The sequence below is a fragment of the Papio anubis genome, chromosome 12 (assembly GCF_008728515.1).
Source record: "Papio anubis isolate 15944 chromosome 12, Panubis1.0, whole genome shotgun sequence".
NCBI lineage: Eukaryota > Metazoa > Chordata > Mammalia > Primates > Cercopithecidae > Papio > Papio anubis.
Genome location: NC_044987.1, coordinates 39305269 through 39329823, shown reverse-complemented (window position 1 = coordinate 39329823; position 24555 = coordinate 39305269). Strand labels below are relative to the sequence as shown.

The 24555-nt window shown below is 44.1% G+C and overlaps 1 protein-coding gene across 1 annotated transcript in view; it reads left to right on the top strand.

Annotated features, from left to right (window-relative positions):
• Window positions 1-6404: 6404 nt before the first annotated feature.
• Window positions 6405-24555, top strand: part of ENDOD1 (endonuclease domain containing 1) — a 42577-nt gene continuing 24426 nt past the window's right edge. Inside the window, exon 1 of the mRNA XM_003910572.5 lies at window positions 6405-6863. Within this exon, the coding sequence (XP_003910621.2) occupies window positions 6564-6863 (300 nt within the window). The 5' untranslated portion in view covers window positions 6405-6563. The remainder of the gene's footprint in view (window positions 6864-24555) is intronic.

Here is a 24555-nt window from a genome sequence, read left to right as displayed (position 1 = left end):
AGGGAACAAGAGAGATAACCTTAAACTCAGACTGCCGGTGAGCCGGATGGAACAGAGCCATATTTCTCTTCTTTCAAAAGCAAATAGGAGAAATATCGCTGAATTCTTTTTCTCAGCAAGGAACATCCCTGAGAAAGAGAATGCACCCCTGAGGGTAGGCCTATGAACGGACCCCGTGGGGGCAGCCGTCTTTTATGGTCAAAGCTGAAGGGATGAAATAAGCTCCCGTCTCCTGTAGCACTCCCAGCCTTATTAGGATGAGGAAATTCCTGCCTAATAAATTTTGGTCAGACAGGTTGTCTGCTCTCAAACCCTGTCTTCTGATAAGATGTTATCAATGACAATACGTGCCAACTTCATTAGAAATTTTAATTTCACCCCATCCTGTGGTCCTGTGATCTTGCCCTGCCTCCATTTGCTTTGTGATATTTTATTACCTTGTGAAGTATGTGATCTCCATGACCCACACCCTATTCGTGCACTCCCTCCCCTTTTGAAAATTGCTAATAAAAACTTGCTAGTTTTACGACTCAGGGAGCATCACCGAACCTGCCGACATGTGATGTCTCCACTGGACACCCAGCTTTAAAATTTCTCTCTCTTGTACTCTTTCCATTTATTTCTCAGACCATCTGACGCTTAGGGAAATAGAAAAGAACCCACGTTGAATATTGGGGATGGGGTTTCCCCGATACATTTGTCTGTCTTTTTCTTTGGGAGTCTTTTATAATTCCCTGATGCTGTTACATGTTGACTAAGACAGACACATATAGACTTAGAGTTGGGACTAAATGTTTTCCCTAATTTTTTTCCTACCAATTAAAATAAACAGCAGCTGATTTAACTCATAATTAAAATGAAATGGTTACTTAGGCAGATGTATTTCTGAAATAAACGTGTAAAGTTCTGTGTTGAAAATAGACATGACCTGGTGGTAAGCAGAGATTGTGGGTTCCAGGATGGCTGAGACCATGTTGTATATCCTCTGTGGCCTCAGCAGTCTGCACTGAGCCTGGCCTGTGGGGTCCACTCACTATTTACTGAATGAAGGAATAAGCTTCTCCTCTATCCACATCCATATTGATGTGAAGTCTGATATTAGTTTCTTCTATATAATGTGGTAAAAGACCCAAAACATAAAACTAATCATCCTAACCATTTTTTAAGTGTTAAGTATATTCACATTGTTGTGAAAAAGATCTCAGGAACTTTTTCATCTTGCAAATTTCAATTTCTATACCCATTAAACAACTGCTATTATTTTTAAACATCCACATTTAGCTTTACTAGAAAGAAGACAGCTCTGCCCACATTTCAGGTAAACATGACTCAACCTCCTGCTGCTTATGCATCAGCAACTCCCTTGACTCAGTAAAACACTGTTTGTTGCCCACACATGGGTTCAGCCAGGCAGGCTGTCTTTGATTTGGTCATTATTAGAAAAATAAATCAGGCATTCTAACCCCAATAGGAACTACTCCTCAGCTTCCTCACCTTTCCTCATAACCTAAACTGGATTAGCTTCCTCATTTGCCAATTCCTTCTACGTGCTAGAGAGACAAGAGAGGAGAGCCAAACAAGTAGCTTTAGGGGCCTAAAAATTAATTGTTATTCTAGTTTGTGAACCATGTTTCCACATATCTCATAATTAAGTATGATTTTCCACCATTCCCATTGTCTTTCCAGAGCTTCTCTTCCTAAATTATACTTCTCTGCAACATAACACACAGTACTTCCCTTATCAGAGAGCATTTCTCACGCTGTATTGTAATTGCTTGTCTGTCTGTCCTCCCTACCATACTTCAAGTTCTGTGATGCCAAGGTCTGTGTCAGTCTTGCAGTGGAGTGAAGATGGGTCTAGCATGAACTCAATGTTACAGAACTCACCAGCTGCATGAAGATTCCTCTGCTTTGCTCTGCCCTAGTCTAAGGCAAAGCCACTTGCCAATAATTAGTTAGCTTGTGTTTTCTCTTCTGGTTGCCCACATGGCACTGAGAGGTGCTGGCATGAGTGCCAGGAGAGCAGGAACTAGGCTAAACTTTGCTTCCCCTAAACACCCAGCATCGCCATTGCTGGCTCATGGTAGATGTTCAAAAAACATTCTGAGGAAAAATGAATGAATTAGAGCAATGAAAACCCAAATGAGGTTTCATAAAGAAGGTTTTATTCTTTCACTCATCTACTCACTCACTGTATTAGATGCTTACTCTATACTAGGCACGATGTTCATGACTAAGGGGAAAGGTAGCAGTTATGAAATGGGGTTACTGGCTTAATAGGCATAATTAGAAGGGGCTCTTAACCTCATAGAGGGGTGGAGGGAGTGAAATTGAGGACATGCTTGTCAGGAAGGTGAGTGATTGAGGAAGTGATGGTTAGCTAGATTTTTGGGATAAAAAAAAAAAGCTAAGCTAGATGAAATGAGTAAAGGGATGAGAATAGGTGGTCAGAATTCCAGGACAAGGGAAGTAGTTTATGATGCAAATTTTCAAAGACTAGAGAGAGCATCAGGCTGAGTTCAGTGGCTCAAATCTCTAATCCCAGCACTTTGGAAGGCCAAGGCAGGTGGATTGCTTGAGCTCAGGAGTTCCAGACCAGCCTGGGCAATATAGCAAAACCCTGTCTTTACAAACAATATAAAAATCAGCCGATGTGGTGGCTACACTTGTAGCTGCAGCTACTAAGGAGGGTGAAGTGAGGGGATCGATTGAACCCATGAGGTTGAGGCTGCAATGAGCTGTGATTGCACCATTGCACTCCAGCCTGGGTGACAGAGAGAGACCCTGTCTCAAAAACAAAACAAAAGAGAGAACATTGTGCATTCATGGAAACACAAGAAGCTGAGCATGTGGGCAAGGTGGGAGTGGAGAAAGATGAGGCCTGGGAGGGAAAGGCCAGGTCTCTGGGGTCATGGAAATCAGCTAGTATGTCTGGCTGCATCCCAAGGCAAATGGAGAGTGATTAAAGTGCTGTAAGGGTAGGGTGACATCATCAGATTTATGTTAGGAAGTCATCCTAGCTGGAGAGTGGATTAGAAGGGATGATGGAATAAAAACTGGGCATGACAAATGAGGATGGCTTGGTCAAAGGTGTGACGGTAGGGATGCAATTATCATCAGAGCAGTGAGGCAGGGGAAAGAAGTGTCTAGTTGGGCTCATATTTTTAAATAACTTTGGACAGAACCAACCAAACCACAGAAGCGCATGTCAAATGTTTTATTCCACATCAGCCATTACGTTTCATCCTCAAGCCTTTGCTGAAGGCTATGGAACGTTGTTAGCTTTGGCTGGGTCTGAGTGCAGAGACCTAAGAGGATCTGGTTTGAAACCTCTTTTCCTTTGAGAAGAGAGTCAGTGACCAAATGTAGAGACAGCAGTGAATTATTGATGGACCTACAAGTTTTACACATACAGATGTTGCTTAAGACAGTTTTCCCCTAGAATCAGCAGTTAGCAAATGTGTTAATTAGATCAAGTCACCCCTCCCTACCTTGTAGTTTGTTCCAGAATCTTGGGGTGAGAACATTTGTAATTTGCAAAAGTAATATTTTATCTGTGGAAGACAAGCACACGGAAGAAAAATCTATTGTCTTGTACTATAAACTAAAGCATATAAAGTAAACGAAATCATCCTGGCTGTGGGATGTACAAACGTTCAGTGTTATAACGTGTGTCAGTCACTGACAGAGGGCTGGGGGAAAAACTAGACTCTGCCACGGGGACTGAGTGGCGGAGATATTTATGCTTATCAAAGGTGGAGGGCAGGGATCAAGAAATTTTGAGAAAGTGAATTAAAGTCTATACATACTTTAGTCATAAAGGCCAACAATGTATTATACTTTCCGTATTGGTAAAATACAACATAATCATACTTGGCATCTAATCACTCCAGATTCTGTGGTAGCCACTGGGATCCACCAACCACCTTTGTCCCTAGGAGTACATGATTTAATAAAGAAGACAGATACAGGGATCATTAACACTCTACCATGATAAGTATCATAACAGATACATATTTAAAGAACTCAGAGAAGAGAGGGATTGATTTCTAGTTGTTCAACTGTGTTTATATATCTTTATGATTGACATCATAAGTCAACACTGGGGAACCCTATACTCAACCTTATAAAATAATGTAAATATTTTTAAAATCCTATAAAACCTATAATCCTCCCAGCATCATCCCTGTGGGAGGACTTGATTGAAGCCTACAAGGATGAGATGACTGAGATACTAGTACCAGATGATCAGAGTCATCATCCAGATCCAAGGGGACTTCAAGTCTAGCCTCTTCTGTGACATTACACTAAATGTGTCCCCTCCTTTTTTTAAAAACTAAGATACAAACTTTGGTTTCATTTCTGGGACCAAACATAGTCAACATTTTCGGCATTAAAACCTGTAAGAAATTTGTTCTTAAGTTCCAATGTATAATCTCTTGAATAGCTTCCTTCTTTATGGCCTCATTTTACAGATGTGCTGTGAGTTAAGAGAAAAGGCCAGGCTTGGGAATCAGAGACCTGTTTCAAATCTGCCTCAGGACTCACTGGCTGTGCCAGCTTAGGCAAGCATCAACAGGCTCTGTCCTCAGTCCCTGTAGTGGCACACTGGAGAAACAGATGACATCGTAAGATGAGTACAGGCCTTGGCCCTGGGTAGCTGCCCTGACCCTATCTCTGCTGCCACCATCCTACCATCCTAGTCCAAGCTACCATCTCTCGTCTGGATTGTGGCAATTGTGGGGTGTTTTTCTTTTTCTTTTTTTTTTTTTTTTGAGACAGAGTCTGGCTCTGTTGTTCAGGCTGGAGTGCGGCAGTGTGATCTCAGCTCACTGCAACCTCCGCCTCCCGGGTTCAAGCTATTCTCCTGACTCCGCCACCCGAGCAGCTGGGATTACAGGGGCCTGCCACTACACCCAGCTAATTTTTTGTGTTTTTAGTAGAGAAAGGTTTCACCATGTTGGGCAGGCTGGTCTCGAACTCCCGATCTCAGGTGATTCGCCTGCCTCAGCCTCCCAAAGTGCTGGGGTTACAGGTGTGAGCCACCCATTTATTCTGGGCCACTTCAATCTACCAGTCTCACCCTGAGAGCGAAAAGGATAGAGTCACCACCTTTAAAAGATGAAAATCCTCAACATGATTTATAATATTTTTCTGCAAACTGCAGGTCATGAACCATTAGTGGCTCATAGAAACAATTTAGTGGGTCAATACCAGCACTTTTTTAAAACAGTGAAGTAGAACAGAAATACGAAATTGTAATGCCAATCATAAGCATAAGAATTATTTCATGAAACTTTTCTCATTATGGGCCTTCTCAAAAAGTGTTTGAAGGTCTCTGGCCTGTAATACCCTGAGTAATATGACCCTTGCCTCCTCCTTTAGCTCCACTTCCCATCATCCCCACGCAGTTCTCTGCTCTTTACCCACACTAGCTTTCCTTAAATTCCTCCAACACATCATGTTCCTTTCTGTGGGAGACCACTTAGCACATGGTTTTCCTCCTTGCCTAATGTCATCCTTCAGGTCTCAGCTCGGATGCCATTTCTTCAGGCAAACCTTCCCGGATTACATCCTGAACCCCTGTAGCTGTCAGGGTCTCACAGATCTGCGTTCAGTTTTTAGTTATCCCTTTAATAGCATGTTTCCTCGGTGAGTGACAAGCTTTCCCACTAGGCTGTCTTTGTGACCGCAGGGGCCCTGTTCTTGTTTACCCCTGTGGTAATCCAGTGCCTATCTCAGGCTGGCACCTAGGCATTCAGAGGGATAAATGAAGGAAAGAATTGGCCAACCTGTTGACCAGTGACGTTGGCTGGCCTCCTTCCTTGCTTGGTATCGGTTTTGTTTCTAACCCTTGCACCGAGAAAACCACACAGGGTTGTACTGTCTGCCCAGTTTAGGAACTTCCTTTAACAGTATTTCTTTACTCTCTGAGTTTCTGGTGAGCTCAAAAACAAAACAAAATACTGCAAGAAAATTGTATGCGTGTGCTGGCCGTTGAGCACTTCGGTGGAGAGTGGGAGAAGGATCTTCATAAGATTTCAGAGGGGAACTCTGCCCATCCACTCCGAACCAGCCGCAGCTCCGTGAGCATCTCACGCCACCCCTCTGCATCCCCAGGGCTGCCGTGGGGCGCGCGCGATCAGCAAGCTTCTTAGCGCCCAGTCCATGCGACTATCTCTTCCCAGTCCCTGGACTAGGCCTGCCCCACTCGGATTCTCCACTCTCGGCAGCGCGCGTCCCCGCGGACTGCTGAGACCAGGCGGCGCGGCGGTAGGTCACCCGCTTCTCCAGTCCCGGGCGCAGCCCAGGGGACATTGTCAGCAACGCGGAGCCCGGCCCCGGGCCTCTGCAGCCATCTTCAGGGAGGGAGGCGCGGCCTCCGGACGCGGATCCGCCCCCGCCGCCCGGGTTGCCCCGCCCGGCTCCGCAGAGAGCCGCGCCTGGGTTCCGACTTCCCTTCCCTACCCTGCTAGGCTGCGTCGCGCGCTCACCGCCCAGCCCGCAGAGCTCGCGCCGCGGCAGCCCAGCCGCTCGGCCCCGCTGCGCTCGCAGAGGCCGCCATGGGCACCGCGCGCTGGTTCGCGCTGGGCAGCCTCCTCGCCCTGGCTAGGCTGCTGGAAGGCCGGCTCGTGGGCGAGGAGGAAGCCGGCTTTGGCGAATGTGACAAGTTCTTCTACGCCGGGACCCCGCCTGCGGGGCTGGCGACCGAGTCCCACGTGAAGATCTGTCAGCGCGCGGAGGGCGCTGAGCGCTTCGCCACCCTCTACAGCACTCGGGACCGCATCCCCGTGTACTCCGCGTTCCGCGCCCCGCGCCCTGCGCCCGGCGGCGCCGAGCAGCGATGGTTGGTGGAGCCGCAGGTAAGCGAAGTGGTTCCCGAGCCGGGGACCGTGCCGCTGGACTTGCCCCCAGGGGCGCTTTGCAGCTACCTCGAGGGGCCGGGCCGGGAACAGCAATCCCTACGCCTTGGATGCCTTGGGCCAAGAAACCCGGGTTCCAGATCCACCCCGTTGCGTCCCCGGAGTTTAGCCTGCCTCGCCCTCTGTCGAGGCTACAGTAAGAGCCTGGCGATCTGCGAGCCTTCACTTCACTTCATGAGTTGTAGGGGCGGGAGGTCCCCTGTGGGAGGAGGTTCTCCTTACATTTCTGAGCAGACATCCGCAGTGTTTCATTCCTGAGTAGTGAAGAGCGTGAGACAGAGACCCTGGAGACCGTTCAGATTCGCAGAAAGCCTACGCTGGGCGCTCACAGGCCTTCGTGCAAGTTACTGTCATAGCACTCATTTGGAGGTGGGTAGGTGGGCATTTTCATCCCCATTTTACAGAAGAGGAGATTAACCCAGGGCGTCGAAGAGACTTGCGGAAGACCACCCAGTTAATAAGATGGGGCAGGTCTTTTGTCTAGAAATTCACTGTCTTTTCTACTAAGTAAAGCTTCTCTACTGCAGAGCTCATCCTAGCCTGAAAATCCTTCCTCTACACACGGCATTGAGTAAATTCGATCTGCGTTGTGTTGAATTAGAACAATAAAATAAAGATACAGATTTTTAGAAACGCAATGGGATAGTTACAAATGATAGGGAAACAATGACTACCTCCAACTGATGGAAAGATAAGCCAGTTTTTCCTGACTCTTCATATGTATATTATCATACCACTAGGAAATCATGATACCTCTCATGGTGTTCTGTCCCATCTGGTAAAGATGAACAAACACTTGAGAAGCCCTCAGAGTCTTCCGAACCTGCTTTCTTGCTCTTAACACATCCTGACTTACCTCTGCTCAGTTGATCTCCTCTCTAGAACACCCTGCCAGGCTCCCCTTTCCCTCTCACCAGCCTCCCACCCCTGTCCAGGCTGCTGGGGGAGGAGCTGACCCAACGCTTTCCCTTTCCTGAGGACCACAGCTGCCCAGGACCACACCAGTGGACAGGAGGCTGGCTTTCAGGTGCTTTATTCAGAGCCTGTGGATTGTAATCTCATTGAGATATTTCTAGCTCTGAGGTCTTGGCCAGGTCTCAAACAATCTGCACCTAGTTTTCCTATCTTCCTCACATCCTTCCACTTAAACCTCAACTGTTGATAACACCTGTTGAGATCAGGTATGTGAAAAAGACGTTGTCAATTGCACACACAAGATCCATTTAAATCCAAAATTAGTTTTCCTCCAGCTGTACCCCTAGAGCTCACAGGGTGTTGCCCACCTCTTGTCTTGCACTGTGATTGTGTGCCTGTGAAGAGAACAAATGACCTAGTCCTTTCCCCTTGATCTCATGGATAGCTTGGGGAGACAGAACATACGTCTGAGGAAATCATGGGAATGCATGCTAAACAAATTTCAGTTACATTCAGAACACATTTAGTGATCTCTTGCTGTGTGCCAGACATTTGGGATACTAAGAGATCTGAGTGCCGTTCTAGAACAAAGGTTACCTGATCTGCAGGTGGAGTTTTCTGGGTGGAGAGGCGGTGTAGCATTTGATTAGAGCCATGCTATGTGGGTTCAAATCCTAGTTGCTCCGCTGACTAGCTATGAACTTGGGTAGGTTAAATTGGAGATAATAGCATAGGGTGGTGTGAGATTTAATGAGTTACTATATACAAAGTTCTCAGGTGTGTGACACATGAGTACTAGCTGTTGCTATGACACGGGCAAAAAACCCATAATTTAATAAAGGTGAACAAAGTTCTATTAGATTTAATCTGTCTTTGAGGTGATGGAAGCAAGCCTTAGGGTCAGGATGACATTTGTGCTTTGTGTGGAAAGATAAGGCAGAGTTTAGAAGGGAGGCAAAGAAGAGGACATTTCAAGCAGAGGGAACAGACATCATGAGTGAGAAAGGCATGGCAGATTCAGGGATTTGTGCATGAAGAAGTTGGAACAGGTGAACTAATACAAATAGATTAATGTACTCAGTTGCTCAGAATAAAAGGGAATCACGGAAGGGAGGGATCAGGTGGGGAGGAGCCGTCAAGGAAGGCTTAGGGAGGCAGAGCCATTTATGCAACTAGGGAAGGAGTGAGTCATAAAGGAGCATAGTTTGCCAGAAAGAAGTAAAGGGAACCAGGTGACATGGAGACCGTGGGTGGGATAATGAGGAAGGGGACTGTGGAGATTAAAGAAGATGGGAAGGGAGGGCGGAAATAGTTACAAATGGCAGCTTGAGAGGTAAGATGTACAGTAGTTCTGAAAAGTACAAGGGGCCTGAGCTCTTACTGTGCTGAGAGGTCAGAATGGTCACTGTGGCAGAGCACTGCAGGATGCTTTTCCCTGCAAGGTGGATGGCCTCCCACACCCACCCACTCAACCCCACGTCAAATCAGCCAGGATCCAGAGAGTATTGGGAGAGACGGAGGGAGGAGGAGGTGCGAGGTGCAGCTGGGCCTGCAGTGCACTGCAGCAAACCTGCCCCCCTGCTGCCTACTCCCTGAGGCCTTGCCTCCTTGCCAAGATCCCCACTGCAGAAAGATGCTCAGGGCTCAATGTGTACCGTTGGCTGCTTCCAAGCACTTTCTAATGCTGAGTCTCCTTGTGCCCACATCACCTTTTTGTGAGGTCAGTGTTGCCAAGAGGCCCTGCACACGGGAAGAAGAGGCAGGAGACCAAAGGAACTCAGTGCTTGCCTCCAGTGATGAGTCAGGCAGGGCAGCAGTGACACTGAGTTCCCAAAGCCCAGTTCAGTAGCTTTTGAGGCCACACTGCAGTTTCTCTCTGAAAACAATTTCCTAAGTCAAAGATCACAGAAACTTAGTCACTCTGGTGCTTAAAATCTGTAAAGTGTTGCCTGCCCAACCCCTACAGGACAAAGTTCACACTGCAGAATGCAGTTTATAGGCCCTCCATAGCCTAGCTCCTGTCTCCTGCTCCAGTCTGGTTTCTCACCATGCCCCACCCTCATATTTTATGTTCTAGCATTATCCAGCTGCCTGGAGTTCCTCTCATAAACCAGACTGTTTGTGATGTCTGTTTCTTAGCTCATGCTGATTCCCTTTGCCCAAATTCTCTTTCTACACGGACCCCATCTTATCCTTCACTTCCTGCCCTTACTCCATCCTTTAAGACTCTGCTGAGGTGTCACCTCCTCCAGAAAGAATTCCCCACCTAAATTGTATCCACCTCCCGAGTTAGGTCCACCCCTTCAGTGCTCTTATAATTTTTCTATTTTCATACCTACCATATTGTTTTATAATTATCTGCTTATGTATCTGTCTCCCCAACTTGAGCCCTTGAGGAATGATGACTGCATCTTACTCATTCTTTTCCTAGTGCCCAGCTTATAGAAAGCACGTGATAAGTGTTGAATCAAATACTTTGATGTTGGGAGGATCAATCAGGCAGCAGCAGGTGAGATGTTCTGCTTGACTTTTCTCCGTGGGGCGCTTCCTGTTTCAGAAGCTTGCCCCGTGGCTGTCCAGCAACTGCTGTTACGAACGTGGTCCCTGTGCAGCGCTGGAACCCTGCTCTGAAGCCACTCCATCAATCTTAGCTTTGGCCTTTGAAACGATCCCAAATGATTTTGATCTCTGCTCTGCCTAGAGGAGATGATATGGAGGGGTTCTAGTCAAGACTCCAGAAACCTGAGAACTGGATTCTGGTTTAGTGCAGGAAGCCTCAAACCTTTTAGTTTGTCAACTCCTTTCCACTTAATGCAAAAATTTTTAGCTAAGATACCAATGATGCCTTTCTAAAGTGCATTGCTGATTTATGCCAGAAGCCAACATATAAAGCTTTATTATTTTATAAACGTGGAAGTAACTGACTATATAAGGTTTCAAAGTGCATTGCTGATTTATGCCATAAGCCAACATATAAAGCTCTGTCATTTTATAAACATGGAAGAAACTGAATATATAAATTATATAATATTTATTATACATTTTACGTATTCATTATATAATATATATCATTTAATATATAATTTATATATTCAGTAATAATAGTGTATATTTGTTCAATCTTACAAAAATACTGTGAGGTAGATATTATCTTCTTCATTGTAGAAATGAGGAAACTGGCTCAGAGAGGTTAACTGAGGTGTTTAAGGTCACACAGCTTATTTTTGAACTCATTACTGAGTACTCTTCTGATACACCATGGAGATTCTTTGATCTCACAATGGATCCACTGCATTAATGGTTTTAGGACTTTAATTCTCATCTTTTATGTGAGAATTCTAATTTCTACTCCACTTCTGTTTTCTGACAGTCATAGGACAAGTGGGAGCACTTATTTGGCTGCATAAAGGTTGCTGAAGTGTCAGTGACTGTGGAATGAAGGGGATATTCTGGTTAACTACAAAAACATTTTTCTGGAGGGCACAGTGAGGTCACATTTCAGATCTTAGTAAATGCATATGAACGGTTGTCTCAAGTTAGAACCTTGATTAAGTCCTTGATTTTTAATTTCCATCCATGGCTTTTACAACCTGAAATAGAAATATTGTTCAATTTGTTCCAACCTCAGCCTTCTTTTCATTGTGTCAGAGAACAGATATGTAGATCATCATACACTTAAATTTCTGTGTAAGGAATGCGGTGAACAGGACAATCCTGATTCTTACTCCTTAATTAAGAGACTTAATTCAGATCCCTGCTTTTCCATTTACAAGCTATGTGACCTTAAATTCTTCCAGCCCTCTTTTTTGGATCTGCTCATTAAAGGTCGTAACAGTGTTTACAGAGAGGTTGTAACAAATAAACAAGATAACACATGAGAGCATGTGGCATGGTACCTGGAATATGGTAAACTCTTAGTAAATATTAATATGTATATAAGGTATTACTTCAGTAGATGCTAGGTGTGCGCACGCGCGCGCGCACACACACACACACACACACACACACAAATGGAATGTTGGATTAGACAGGTGACACCTATAATTCTACAAATCTCTCCTAAATGTAAAATAGCTATACATGTATCTTCTCAAATGCTCGGTATATGTCCCACATTCATATAGTAGATGCTTCATAAATGCATGATGAGAGATGAAGTGTGTGGAAGATTGAATGAATGGATGGAGGGTGGATTTGAGTGATTAAAAGCAAAAACAAACCAAACAGGTACCAAAGACATCTCCACCCTCTCTGTCCTGGGAAACCAAGAAGTGTGTTGTCACAAAACAGTGAGCAATGGCATTGCAGTCTATTGTGCTGAGCCTGGATAAGACTGGGAAATGCCCGACCCAGGGGGATGGTTCCAAAAGCAGTCACTCACAATTTCTTCCCTACTGTGATGCACACCGCAAAACAGGGCCCACACATGCTATCGTTTGTTGGATTTTTCCCTTCTGGCTTTTTCTTCATCTTTGGATTTAGTGTTTCCTTTTGTTTTGCAGGCCACTCTCAGGATCAAGTTAAGGTACTTACCTATGTTGGCAGAATATTTCAGGGACATTCGTCCTGCAGCAGTCCAGTGGTGACAATTCGCTACACTATTCTTTCAGTTTAGATTTATATCTGGACAATCTAGGCAAGGAACTATCATTTATTGATCGCTTACCATGTCAAAGGTCTTCACAATCTAACTCATCTCATCTCTATAACAACTCTAGGAATTATGACCTGTGTTTTATAGTTTAATCTCTATAACAACTCTAGGAATTATGACCTGTGTTTTGTAGTTTAGGAAACTGAGGTTCAGAGTGGTTAAGTAACTTATCAAAGGTCACACAGCTTCTAGATGGCAAAGCCCAGACTGGAGCTTACTACCCAAAATCCAAAGCTCTTAACTCTCTTTCTTCTCTATCACACTGTTTTCTAACTTAAATGTTAGTGTTTTCTCTCCAGAATCCAAACTGGCTGACTAGACTCGTTATTTTATTTTTAATCCAGTTCTTTGAATGGTTTATGGCTTCACTACTAACATACCATTCTGTAAATGCCAGCTTCAGATTTCTGTTAGCTCCGTTACTGGTGATTCATGGTGATTGAATGGAGCTTTCCTTGGGGAATTGAGATTTCATACTTTGGGCATAAAATGTACCTTCCTTTTAAACTCTCAGCTCTGAAAGTGAAAATTTGAGAAAGTAAATCCTCTTATTTGCCAGTAGCATTTGCTTTCAGTTACCTTGTCTGTCTTCTAGAATTACTGTTAGTCAAGAAAGCTTTTTTTTTTTTTTTCCAAATTTCCTCCTTCAAGATGCATGTTATATCTTCTGAGTGGTGACTTACCCTTTCAGTTTCATGGAACTCGACATCTATCATGGCAATAATTAATTGACTGTCGATATATCTATTTGGCCACTGAAAGGAAGGAGAAATAAAAAAGAAACTGACTCATAGGCTGAACCAAGAATAGAAGCACCGTTTAGTGTTCCAGTCATGCTTCATTGACCTACTGCTGGACAGAAGTGTGGCTCAATCAAAAGGTCAAATAAGGGTATTTTATATTTTTAATCAAAGCTGGAAATATGGGTACATTTTACTTTGTAGAATAATAGATGGCTGAAATATTATTTGAAAATGTAAATGTAACTACATGTTTCAGTTGACTTACACTTTAAGGGCTGGTTGGTCTTGCGTTTGTATTGACTTCCAGTTGGCAGGGACACCTAATCTTTTAAGAAAGCCCTGAGCCCTCTGTCAATTCATTTTAGTCAACAAATCTTTATTGAGCATCTGCTATGTGTCAGGCACTATTCTAAGCCCTGAAAAGAGAGCAGCGAACCAAACACACAAAAACACCTACTCTCATAGGGTTTATATCTAATAGAGAATATATAGATTATAAAATACATAAATAAAAGACATAGCACCAAGCGCAGTGGCTCACACCTGTAATCCCAGTACTCTGGGAGGCCAAGGCGGTCTGATCATTTGAGCCTAAGAGTTCGAGACCAGCCTGGGCAACATGGCAAAACGTCATCCCTACAAAAAATACAAAAATTAGCCAGTTGTGCTGGCATGCACCTGTAGTCCCAGCTACTCATGGAGGCTGAGGTGGGAGGACCATTTGGGCCTGGGAGGTAGAGACTGTGGTGAGCTGAGATCATGCCACTGCACCCCAGTCTGGGGGACAGAGTAAGACCCTGTCTCAAAAAAAAAAAAAAAAAAGACATATTAGATAGTGATAAGTGTTAAGGAGAAAAAGCAAGGAAGGAGGCTGTGAGATATCAAGGAAAAGATGAAGTTTAAAACAAGGTTTCCATCCAGGGAAGAGATCACTGAGGAGATGACTTTCGGGTACAGACAAGAAAGAAATAAGAAAGCCAATTATGCAGACGTCTAGGGGGAAAACGTTCTGGGTGAAGGGAATAGTAATTGCAAAGGCCCCGAGGCATGAGTGTGTTGAGGAAGAACTATGAGGCTGGTTTGGCTAGAGAAGGGTAAATGAAGAGAGTAGCAGGAGATGAGGTCAGAGAAGTGGGGAAGAAGAGGGCAGATCATTTAGATTCTTCTGAGCTATTTGTAAGCTATTGGGGTTTTACTGTGTGTGAAGTGGGAAGCAATTGTGCAGGTTTCTGAGCAGAGAGCTTCGATGTGATCTGGCTTACATTTAAATGGGACCAGTTTGGCTGCTGCATTGAGAATAGACTTGTGGTGTTAAGGGCAGAAGCAAAGAAACCAGTTAGGAGGTTTCAGTGATCTGACAAGAGATGGCAGTATCTTGGATCAAGGTGGTAGCACTGCATATTCTGGATATATGGTGAAGAAAGAACTCATAGTCTTTGGAGTGAGAGAAAGGGAAGAGATGACTCCAAGCGTTTGGGCCTGAATGATTAGAAGAATGTAGTTGCCATGAGTAAGACAAGGATACAAAAGGAGGAGCTGTTTTGGGGCTGTATCAAGAACTCGCTTTTGTTCATAGGAGCAAGAATATAATACTGATTGAGTATCCATAATCTGAAATGCTTGGGACCAGAAGTATTTCAGTTTGGGGATTTTTTTGGATTTTGGAATTAGTGGCTGAACATCCCAAATCTGGAAATCTGAAATCTGAAATGCTTTAATGAGCATTTCCTTTGAGTGTCATGTCAGTACTCAAAGAGCTTTGGATTTTGGAACATATTGGATTTTGGATTTTCAGATTTGGGATGCTCAGCCTGTAGTGGCTACCAGGGGCTGAGGGGTGGGGAAGATGAGGAGCTGTTGTTCAATGGGTATAAAGTTTCAGTTATATGGGATAAATCAGTGCTAGAGGTCTGCTGTACAATGGAATGCCTGTAGTCTACGATATTATATTGTGCACTTCAAAATTTAAGAGGGTAGATCTCATATTAAGAGGGTAGATCTCATATTAAGAGGGTAGATCTCATATTAAGTTTTCTTAATACACACACACAAAACAAACAAACAAACAAAAGGACACAAGGAAAGTATGGGAGGTGTTGGACATGTCTCTTTCCTTGGTTCTTGTGATTGTATCATGCAATGTATTTGCATACATTCAAACCCAGCACATTAATTATGTGATGAGTTATTACATATTTATTGCACATTTAATTCATCACATTAAATATATACAATTCTTTGTTTATTAGTTATGCCTTGATATAGCAGTAGAAGGAAAAGGTACTCAGTTTTGGACACTCTGAGTGCGAGATACCTTCAGGTGTTCAATTAACCTTCAAGTAAATATAGTCTAAAGCTCATGGGATGCTTATCATGTAGCAGGCACTTTTCTAGTGCTTTTTTTTTTTTTGCGTGTAATTTCTTGTAATCCTCAGCACCATAGGAGATAGATACTATTATTATCCTTCTTAGAGGAGGAAACAGGCCCAGAGAGGTTGAACTACTATTCCCTGTTTACACAGCTAAGAAGAGGTGGGGCTGGGGTTTGAACCTGAGCTGTCTGATACCAGAGCACACATGGACTGCTTCTGTTACAAACCTGCTAATGTGTTGGGTGAGCTCCTATTGAATGCTCTTGAATGAAAAGTTCACATGTTCATTTACCAGGATTTTACAGAGGGTGTGTTTCTAGCTCTGGCAGTTACACGCCCATGAATATCAGAGGCTCACCACCTCCAGGTGTACCTTTGTGGCTATAGGAAGGGTAGGGTTATTGCAAGTACTGCATTGGGCTGAGGGTGCTGCTGCCCCCTTGTACAATCTTGTTCTATACTGATCCATCTTGAGCTCTTCCTGTGATCCTTATGCAAGCAGACATTTTTTATAAGGCACCAGGTTAGAGCTGGGAAAAATGGATTACTAAAAACTGTGTTAACTCTGTTGAGCAACAGATTTTGTCCCCTGCACCTCAGTGAGTAGCAGAGATAAAAGGATAGGGGACAGGGTCTTGCATCTGTGGGAGTATGGAGCCATTGCTGCCAGACAGGCTGTTGGATTGGTTGTGGTGCGTGAGCCTGAGGAGAGCCCATCTCCTGTCTCAATGCCAGCTGTCCCTAGGGGTGGGAAGGAGGGCACCCAGGCCAACGACACCCTCCAGAGCTCCACCCCTTGAGCAGGGACGGCAGACCACACATCCATCATCCAGCCCTAGTCTGTTCAGGAGCTCCTTCTCTGCAGCCAGCTTGGCTCCCAGGAAGGAAGACCAGCAGAGCACAGCAGGTGCTTAAACTTAATAACCCAGTAATGCAATAAGCCCTACTTTGGGACAAGAGGAGGGACTTTGCTCTAACTCAGAACATATACCTCCTTCAACGTGCCAAAATTCCTTTTTCCTTTATGACTGTTTAGTAAGCTAAAGTCCTTCACCTTTGCAAGTTCTTGCATTTGTCCCTATATTGACTTTATCACAGCTTGGTAAATGTGCCTTCTCTCTGTGTTTGTGAGATGGCAGCATTGGTTTCAGGAAATCTGCTTGCTGTTATCTTAGTGTTTATAACTAAGGGAAGGAATTGATCCAAGTCAACTTTGTTGATTAAATGGACCAGGATGCATGGTTAAATAGGAACCCCATAAGGAAATGGCTGCTGTTGATGTTTCTGAAAGATTGGGCATCCACTGTGGTCTCGGGACATGCAGAAACATGGGGAAAGGAAAACCAAGTTTGTGAACCATAAAAATCTTTTATTCTCATTCTTGGATATCTCCATTGTATCTAGAGCCATAGTATCCATCATAGAACCAGATACATCTCCTTCATAGACATGAGGTGTTTGGGGTGGTTGATGTTCTGCTCCTTAGTAGACAGACATCCATTCTATACGAGCCCTGCACCGACTTATCTGAACTCTGGGACCCCAGTTCCCATCATCTACCTAAGTCTCTGCAAGACAGCTTCCTGACTGGTTAACCCATTCCACCTTGTTCTCCTCTAGCCTTTCTCCACTCTGAAGGCCTCTTGGAAACCCTTCAGGACTCCCCATTGCTCTTCAGATAAGGACACAGCTCCTTATCATGCTCTACAGAGTCCTGCATAGTCTGTGCCCCTTCCCTTTCCAGCCTTATCTTGTTTCACTCAGTTTGCAGGTCTTTAACTCGGGCCACTTTGGCTTCTTTCTGGTTATTATTATTATTGTTTTTTGAGAGAGAGTCTCACTCTATTGCCCAGGCTTGGGTGCAGTGGCACTATCTCAGCTCACTGCAGCCTCTGCCTCCTGGGCTCAAGCGATCCTTCCACCTCAGCATCCCGAGTAGACCTCAGGCATCCGCCACCATGTCTGGATAATTTTACGTTTTTTTTTTTCTTTCTTTCTTTCTTTTTGTAGAGATGGGGTTTTGCCATGTTGCCCAGGCTGGTCTCAAATTTCTGAGTTCAAGTGATCCTCCTGTATCAGCCTTCCAAAGTGCTGGGTTACAGGTGTGAGCCACCATGCCCAGCCTACTTTTTTTTTTCTTCTTTTTAAAATGTCCATGTTCTCTCCCATCATAGACCTTTGTACCTGCTGGGTTCTTTTTTTCTTTTTTTCCTTCCATGATATTCCCAAGTAGGTCAACTGCCCATGATACTCTCTAGTAGCACCAAACACACCTTTCTTTGCTAGTAAGTTGCAATTATACATTCATTTGTGTGACTAATTGAGTGGCACCCAACTAGACTCTAAGTTCCCTGAAGGCAGGGGCCAGGACTATTGGTGCTCACCATTGAATCCTTGTTGTCTAACACAAAGACAGCAAACTTGTTCCGTGAAGGGCTAATTAGTAAATGTTTTGGGCTTTGTGGACCATATTGTCTCTGTTGCTGCTATTCAACCATGCTATTTTAGCACAGAACAGCCACAGACAATACATAAATGAATGAGTATGGCTATGTTCCAAGAAAACTTAATTTATGAAAACAGGTGGTGGGCTGGATTTGGCTCCTGAGCTGGAGTTTGCCAAACCCTGGTCTAGCGTAATTCCAGCACTTAGTTCCTGATCAAAAAAATGTTGTTGAACAGCAAGCACTTGGCAAATACGGATTGAGCAGTGGCAGTGAAATGTGCAGGCTGTGCAATCCTATTCCCATTATGGCGCAGCAGCCTAGATCTAGACGTACAGTTTTCAACTAACCTTTTTATTGTCTCGGTGGTAGTGGTTGTTATTTACAATGTTTAGTTTTTTATGATTATAAAAGTAACATATGCTTATGGTGAAAATTTTTTTTAACATTTGGGAACTGTGTAAAGAAAAGCTCCCACTTCTGAAAGATACCCAGTCTTTACAATATGTGTGTGTTTATGTAACATTCTACACATTTCCATTACACCTAGAGACACGTGGACAATTTCATAACTTTTATTCTAGTTCCCAAGGTTCAGCATTTCTTTGAACTCTAGCAGGCCACATCTCACAAGCCCCTCAAACAACCACCATGCCAATGGAGCCGAAGAGTGTAGGAACCCCTTTAGTAGGTGAGTTTGCACATAAATGTAAACAATTTATTTTATTAAGCATTTTAACTTAGAAATAGAAGACCTCGGGACTTCAAATATAAAGTCTACCTCATCATATTTTCCTTTTTAATTTTTCTGTATTTTCAGTTTTTTTCTTCCACAGACATTTTCGATTGTCCAGCTTCATTGCATTTTTCTTTCAAGAATATATACTCACAGGTGGCTTGAAAAAAAATCTGGCCTTCCCTCTCCTTCCCTGTTCCTGCACAGAAGGGCATTATCCTTTTCCTCTTAAAGAGGAGGCAGAGGTCCAGGGAGTCACTGGTCTGCCCAAAGTCACAAGGCCAGTAAGCGGCAGAACCGACAGATCTCCACATTTCTAATCTGGTGTTCTGTTACTAAAGCCTACTGCCATTTGACCTCACATTTAGAGGGCCTTGAAGAAGAGCTACCTTCATAAAGCCCAGAAGAAAATCCACGAGAAAAAAAAGGGAAATTATTTTGCCTGAGGGCAAATTTTAGTAACCTCAAATTATATTTATTACATATAATTGTGAAGCAGATGACTCTTTCCTGGTGAAAAAAAAAAAAAAAAAAAAGAAGTGGTCGGGCATGGTGGTTCATGCCTGTAATCCCAGCACTTTGGGAGGCCGAGGTCAGGAGTTTGAGACCAGCCTGGCCAACATGGTGAAGCCCTATCTCTACTAAAAATACAAAAATTAGCTGGGCGTGGTGGCACATGCCTGCAATCCCAGCTACTCAGGAGGCTGAGGTAGGAGAATCACTTTAGCCCACGAGACAGACGTTGCAGTGAGCTGAGATGGTGCCACTGCACTCCAGCCTGGCTGACAGAACAAGACTGTCTCAAAAACAAAAACAAAAAAGAAGTGCTAAGCTTAAATAGCTTGAGGAGGATTTAGGTTGGATATAAAAATAAGAGTCATTATGTTACGGAAAAGAGTTAAGGGCTGTTAAGTCCCCTTCTCTAATGATCTTTAAGATCTTTAAAATGAAGGGTGAATTTTGCCAGTTGACTTTGGAGAAAGGCTATTTATTATGGTTATAATCTTGTATAGAGACAGGCTGTGGACTTTCGCAGTTTTCAGATGAGAGTGACTCATAATTGAGTTGACAGTGATGTCTCTCGGACCCCAATTCCATGCCCAGGTAGCTTATTGGCCAGGATTGTTACTGCTATTGCTTTCACCGCTGTCAATATTGGGTACCATTCTATTTTTCAATTCCTCCCACAGTTGAAGAGGAAGCTAAGGAACTGGGGAGAGTGATGTGTGTGTGTGTGTGTGTGTGTTCCCTCTCAGTGATTCTAACCATTCATTTCTACAATAAATGTGGTCACAACCAATCAAAGACAAGAGTTTATCATGACTTCGTTCTCTAATGGTGAATTGGGGTTTAAGAAGCAGGCATGGAATTACAGGGAGCTTCCGTAACGGAAACAAGCTCACCTTGTTTATTTGTTTGCTTGATTATCTTTTGATTTATTTATTCATTCCTGGTCAGCAGCTCTAGACTCATAGTGTTGCAAAGGATTAGTCCTTAGACATCCAGCTGCTACTGATATCATCAGTGTTGTCATTTTCATCAACATCAGAACCGTTTATTGAGATCTTAGGACTAAATCAAGAAATAGGAATCCAAGACGTCGTCCTGGAACAAGACACAGCCCCTGCCCTTGGGTGTCTTATTACTTAATCGGGAAGGCAGATCATGACCAAGAACCAGTTTACTTAACTGTCTCTCACTAGGTCATTAGCCGCTAAGGGGCAAGGATTAAACATGCAGAGTGGTTAAGAAAATGGGTTTTGTAGTAGGAGTCCCACCTCTGCCATTTATCAGCTGTGTGACCTTGGAAATGCTACCAAATCTCACAGAGCTCAGTTCCCCACCTGTGGCATGGGACTAATAAATTATCCCTCTCCTACAGAGGAGTTAGGAAGATTCAGGGAGACAATGTGTGCAAAAGGCAGTTTGCATTGTGCCTAAACACTCGGCGCATATATGTTAAGCGTGTTGAATGAATAGGTAACCTTTGCTTCCCAGACTGTGTCTGACTTGTAGACAGCTAGGATGAGTGTAATGCTCCTGTGTCTGTGGGGTGTTATTGCTGCAGTGCCCTTCATTTCACACCTGCTCTGTCACCACCTTGCTCATGACTGCCCTCAGCTTTTAGTCTGGATTCAGTGGCTCTGTGCTATCCGCTGTTATTGTTGCCCCTCTTCTCTTTAGAATAATTTGGTAGAAATTTCTTCTCTTTGTCCCCTGGGATGCCCCTTTGATCTGCTCCCAGACTTATGGGATCAAGACAACTTATCCCAGCTGGACGCAGTGCCTCACGCCTGTAATCCCAGCACTTTGAGAGACCGAGGCTGGTGGATTGGTTGAATCCAGGAGTTTCAGACCAGCCTGGATGTGGGGAAACCCCGTCTCTACTAAAAATACAAAACATTAGCCGAGCATGGTGGCACCCACCTGTAATCCCAGCTTCTTGGGAGGCTGAGTGGGAGGATCACCTGATCCCGGGAGGTCGAGGCTGCAGCTAAAGAAAGAAAGAAAGAAAAGAAAGAAAACCTATCCCTTCATTTATTCCCCAGTTTTAATCCTGGAGTTTAGAAGGTTCCATTGCTTGCAAGATTCATATCCTTATTCCCTCAAGGGCCTTACTGGGTTCTCATAAGGATAGTATTTCTGATATTTCAAATTCATTGATGCATGAATCATAACACTTATCCAAGCTTACTCAAGTGAAGGGCAGGGCTGTTGAAAGATATCACAGGTAGATTCACAGGCACAGGAAAAGAGATACACACTGAGCTCAAAGGAACCAGACTTGGGAACCTTCTAGAAACCAAAGGGTCCCACAGAGTCTTTCCTACCCTGTCTCTATCTTCTTTCTTTTAAGCAGTTTGGCTTTCCCATGGCTCAGCCTGGCTGCCAACCCCAAAGTGCATCTAGGAGCCTTCACACCCTTCACTGGCTGTTGTCAGTCACTAAGTTTCTTACACTGAAAACCCGAGAGAGCCATATGGTTGGTTGCTGGCCAGGTTGGGTTGGCCCTTGGTTGTGACTGGCATGGAGGTGGGTGGGAGAGGGTCATGTGTGAGAAATGCTACTCTTTCAGAGTGAGTGTCAGAAATACTTGGTTGTGGATATATCTCCCAGGACTGGGTGAGTTGGCCCTTGGAAAAGATTTCACTGGGGCTGTATCAATCAGGGGCCTGGCTGGAAACAGATGGCACTCTCAAAAGTCTAACCAACAGGGTTTAATGAGGAAACTACAGTTGTTTCTTGGTATCCATGAGGGATTGGTTCCAGGACTCCCTGTGGATACCAAAATCCTTGATGCTCAAGTCCCTTATGTAAAATGGCATAGTATTTGCCATACCTTAGGTACATCTACCTGTATACTTGAAATCATCTGTAGATTACTTATAATACCAGGTACAATGTAAATGCTATGTATAGAGTTGTAATACTGTCTTGTTTATTTTTTTCATTATTCTATTTTTTTTTAAGTTCTGGGGTACATGTGCAGGATGTGTGTTTGTTACACAGGTAAATGTGTGCCATGTGGTTTGCTGTGCCTAACAACCCATCACCTAGGTATTAAGTCTCACATGCATTAGCTTGTTTCCTTAATGTTCTCCCCCCAGCCCACCCTTCCCCAGTGAGTATTGTTCCCCTCCCTGTGTCCATGTGTTCTCATTGTTCAGCTCCCACTTATAAGCGAGAGCATGCGGTGTTTGGTTTTCTGTTCCTGTGTTAGTTTGCTGAAGATAATGGCTCCTAGCTTCATCCATGTCCCTGCACAGGACAAGATCTCATTTCCTTTTAATTTGCATTATTTTTATTGTTGTATTATTAGATTTTTTCCCTGAATATTTTTGATCCCCAGTTGTGGAATCCATGTATGCAGAAGGCACAAGAATTAAGAGAGCCAGCCAGTTATGGGGATGCACCTAAGGACTAGCAACAGCAGGAAGCTGTGACCATCCTAGGCCTGTGGGGTAAGGGTAGGAGCCTGGTGAGAGCTGTGTCTGTAGAGAAATTCAGCCAGAACTAGAACCACAGCAACCAGGTAGGGAAGCAAGGGAATATATGATCTGGTCCCTCTCTCTTCCCGCCTTCCCATTGATGGCTCCAGTCAAAAGCCAGAGGGCAACAGGGCTCAGCTGATGTGATTCCTACAAGTCAGCCTCCCATCTAAATCAATCAGCCTCTCAAGATGCAGAGTAGGGCAGAGAAGAGGGGAGATGGATCTGGAAGACAAAGGACAGACACCCAGTACAGGATCTGTGAGGTCAGAGCAGAGCCTTGGCACCCAGATAGGATTTAGGTAGCATAGAGGAACGGTGAAGGCATCCCTAGCTAGTAGTGACAGGGGCAGTTGCAGAGGGAAGTGGGGCGTATTTACATTACAACCATGTAACTGACATGGATGAGGGTGGGGATTGACCTATTTTGGTTGAATGTAAAGGAAAGTTTGAGAGAAGAGGTTGGAGAAATTTGGCAGGGAGGCCCATGAATATGCCAGTTTGTCATTTAATTAGGAAGTCATAGGATGTTATTGAAGGTGTTAGAGTAGTGAAATGTTCAAAGAAATATGTATAACAAAAGTAGATTTCACACTCCACCTAGGACTGAGGAAGGAAGTCCATGCTTACACACATTACATGATCAGAATATTAGCTGATCTAATAGGTGGAGGATCCAAATGACCCACAGTATTTTGTTCTCTACCTTGTCATTTTCACAGCTCTTGCGATTTGTGGATAATGCCTCTCACAATATCATGGGAATAAATTAAGCTTAGCCAGGGCACTCCCCAAAATGAGTTAAAAATTTGTTTTTCAACGTTGAGGTTCATAGACACCCCTCTTTTCCAGCATCTCCTGGGATGGTGGTGAAAACGCATATGGGGGCCCCATCCCAGACCTACTGAATATATCTTTGTGGTGAAGAACAGGAGTCTGCATTTTTCACAGCTCCTGCAGGAAATTAGTGATGTCTCCTTAATTCAGCTGAATTTTGAGAACTATTAATTTAAGGAGACATCACTAATTTCCTGCAGTGGCTGTCAAGGCAGGGGCTTAATTCCTTCAGAGAGTGATCAATGAGGATCTGATGGAGATCTAGCCCCATGATTCCTAATTTACAGTCATATTAGAATCACCTGGGGAAATTTAACAACACCCTGATGCTGGGGTTGTGTGGAGGGGAACTTTTTTTTTTTTTAATTGGTTTAAGAGGTCTGAGTTGTAGTCCCAGCTACTCGGGAGGCTGAGGCAGGAGAATGGTGCGATCCCGGGATGCGGAGCTTGCAGTGAGCAGAGATCGCGCCACTGCACTCCAGCCTGGATGAGAGAGTGAGACTCAGTGTTTAAAAAAAAAAAAAAAGAAAAAGAAAAAGAAGAAAGAGGTCTGGGCGAGGTCTGAGGATATTTTTAAAGCTCCCAGCTGATTCTGATGTGCAGCCAGGCCTAAGAACCTCTGATCTTGTCTGAACTCAGAAGGTGGAAAAAATGAGAAATGGATCCTTCTCAATGTAAGGGACTCCTCTGAATTCTGTATCACACAGTCAATGCTAAGAATAATTGCTCTGGAAAGGAAAGCAGAGTGGAAAACAGGCTTCTGTGAGTAAGGAAGGAAACCAAAGAAGACCAGGGATGATGTAACCTGAGAAGGTACTGCAGTCTGGAAAGGTCTTAAAGGAGTCCGCACACTTTTTTGTTTGTTTGTTTGAGACGGAGTCTTGCTCTGTCACCCAGGCTGGAGTGCAGTGGTGTGATCTCAGCTCACTGCGACCTCTGCCT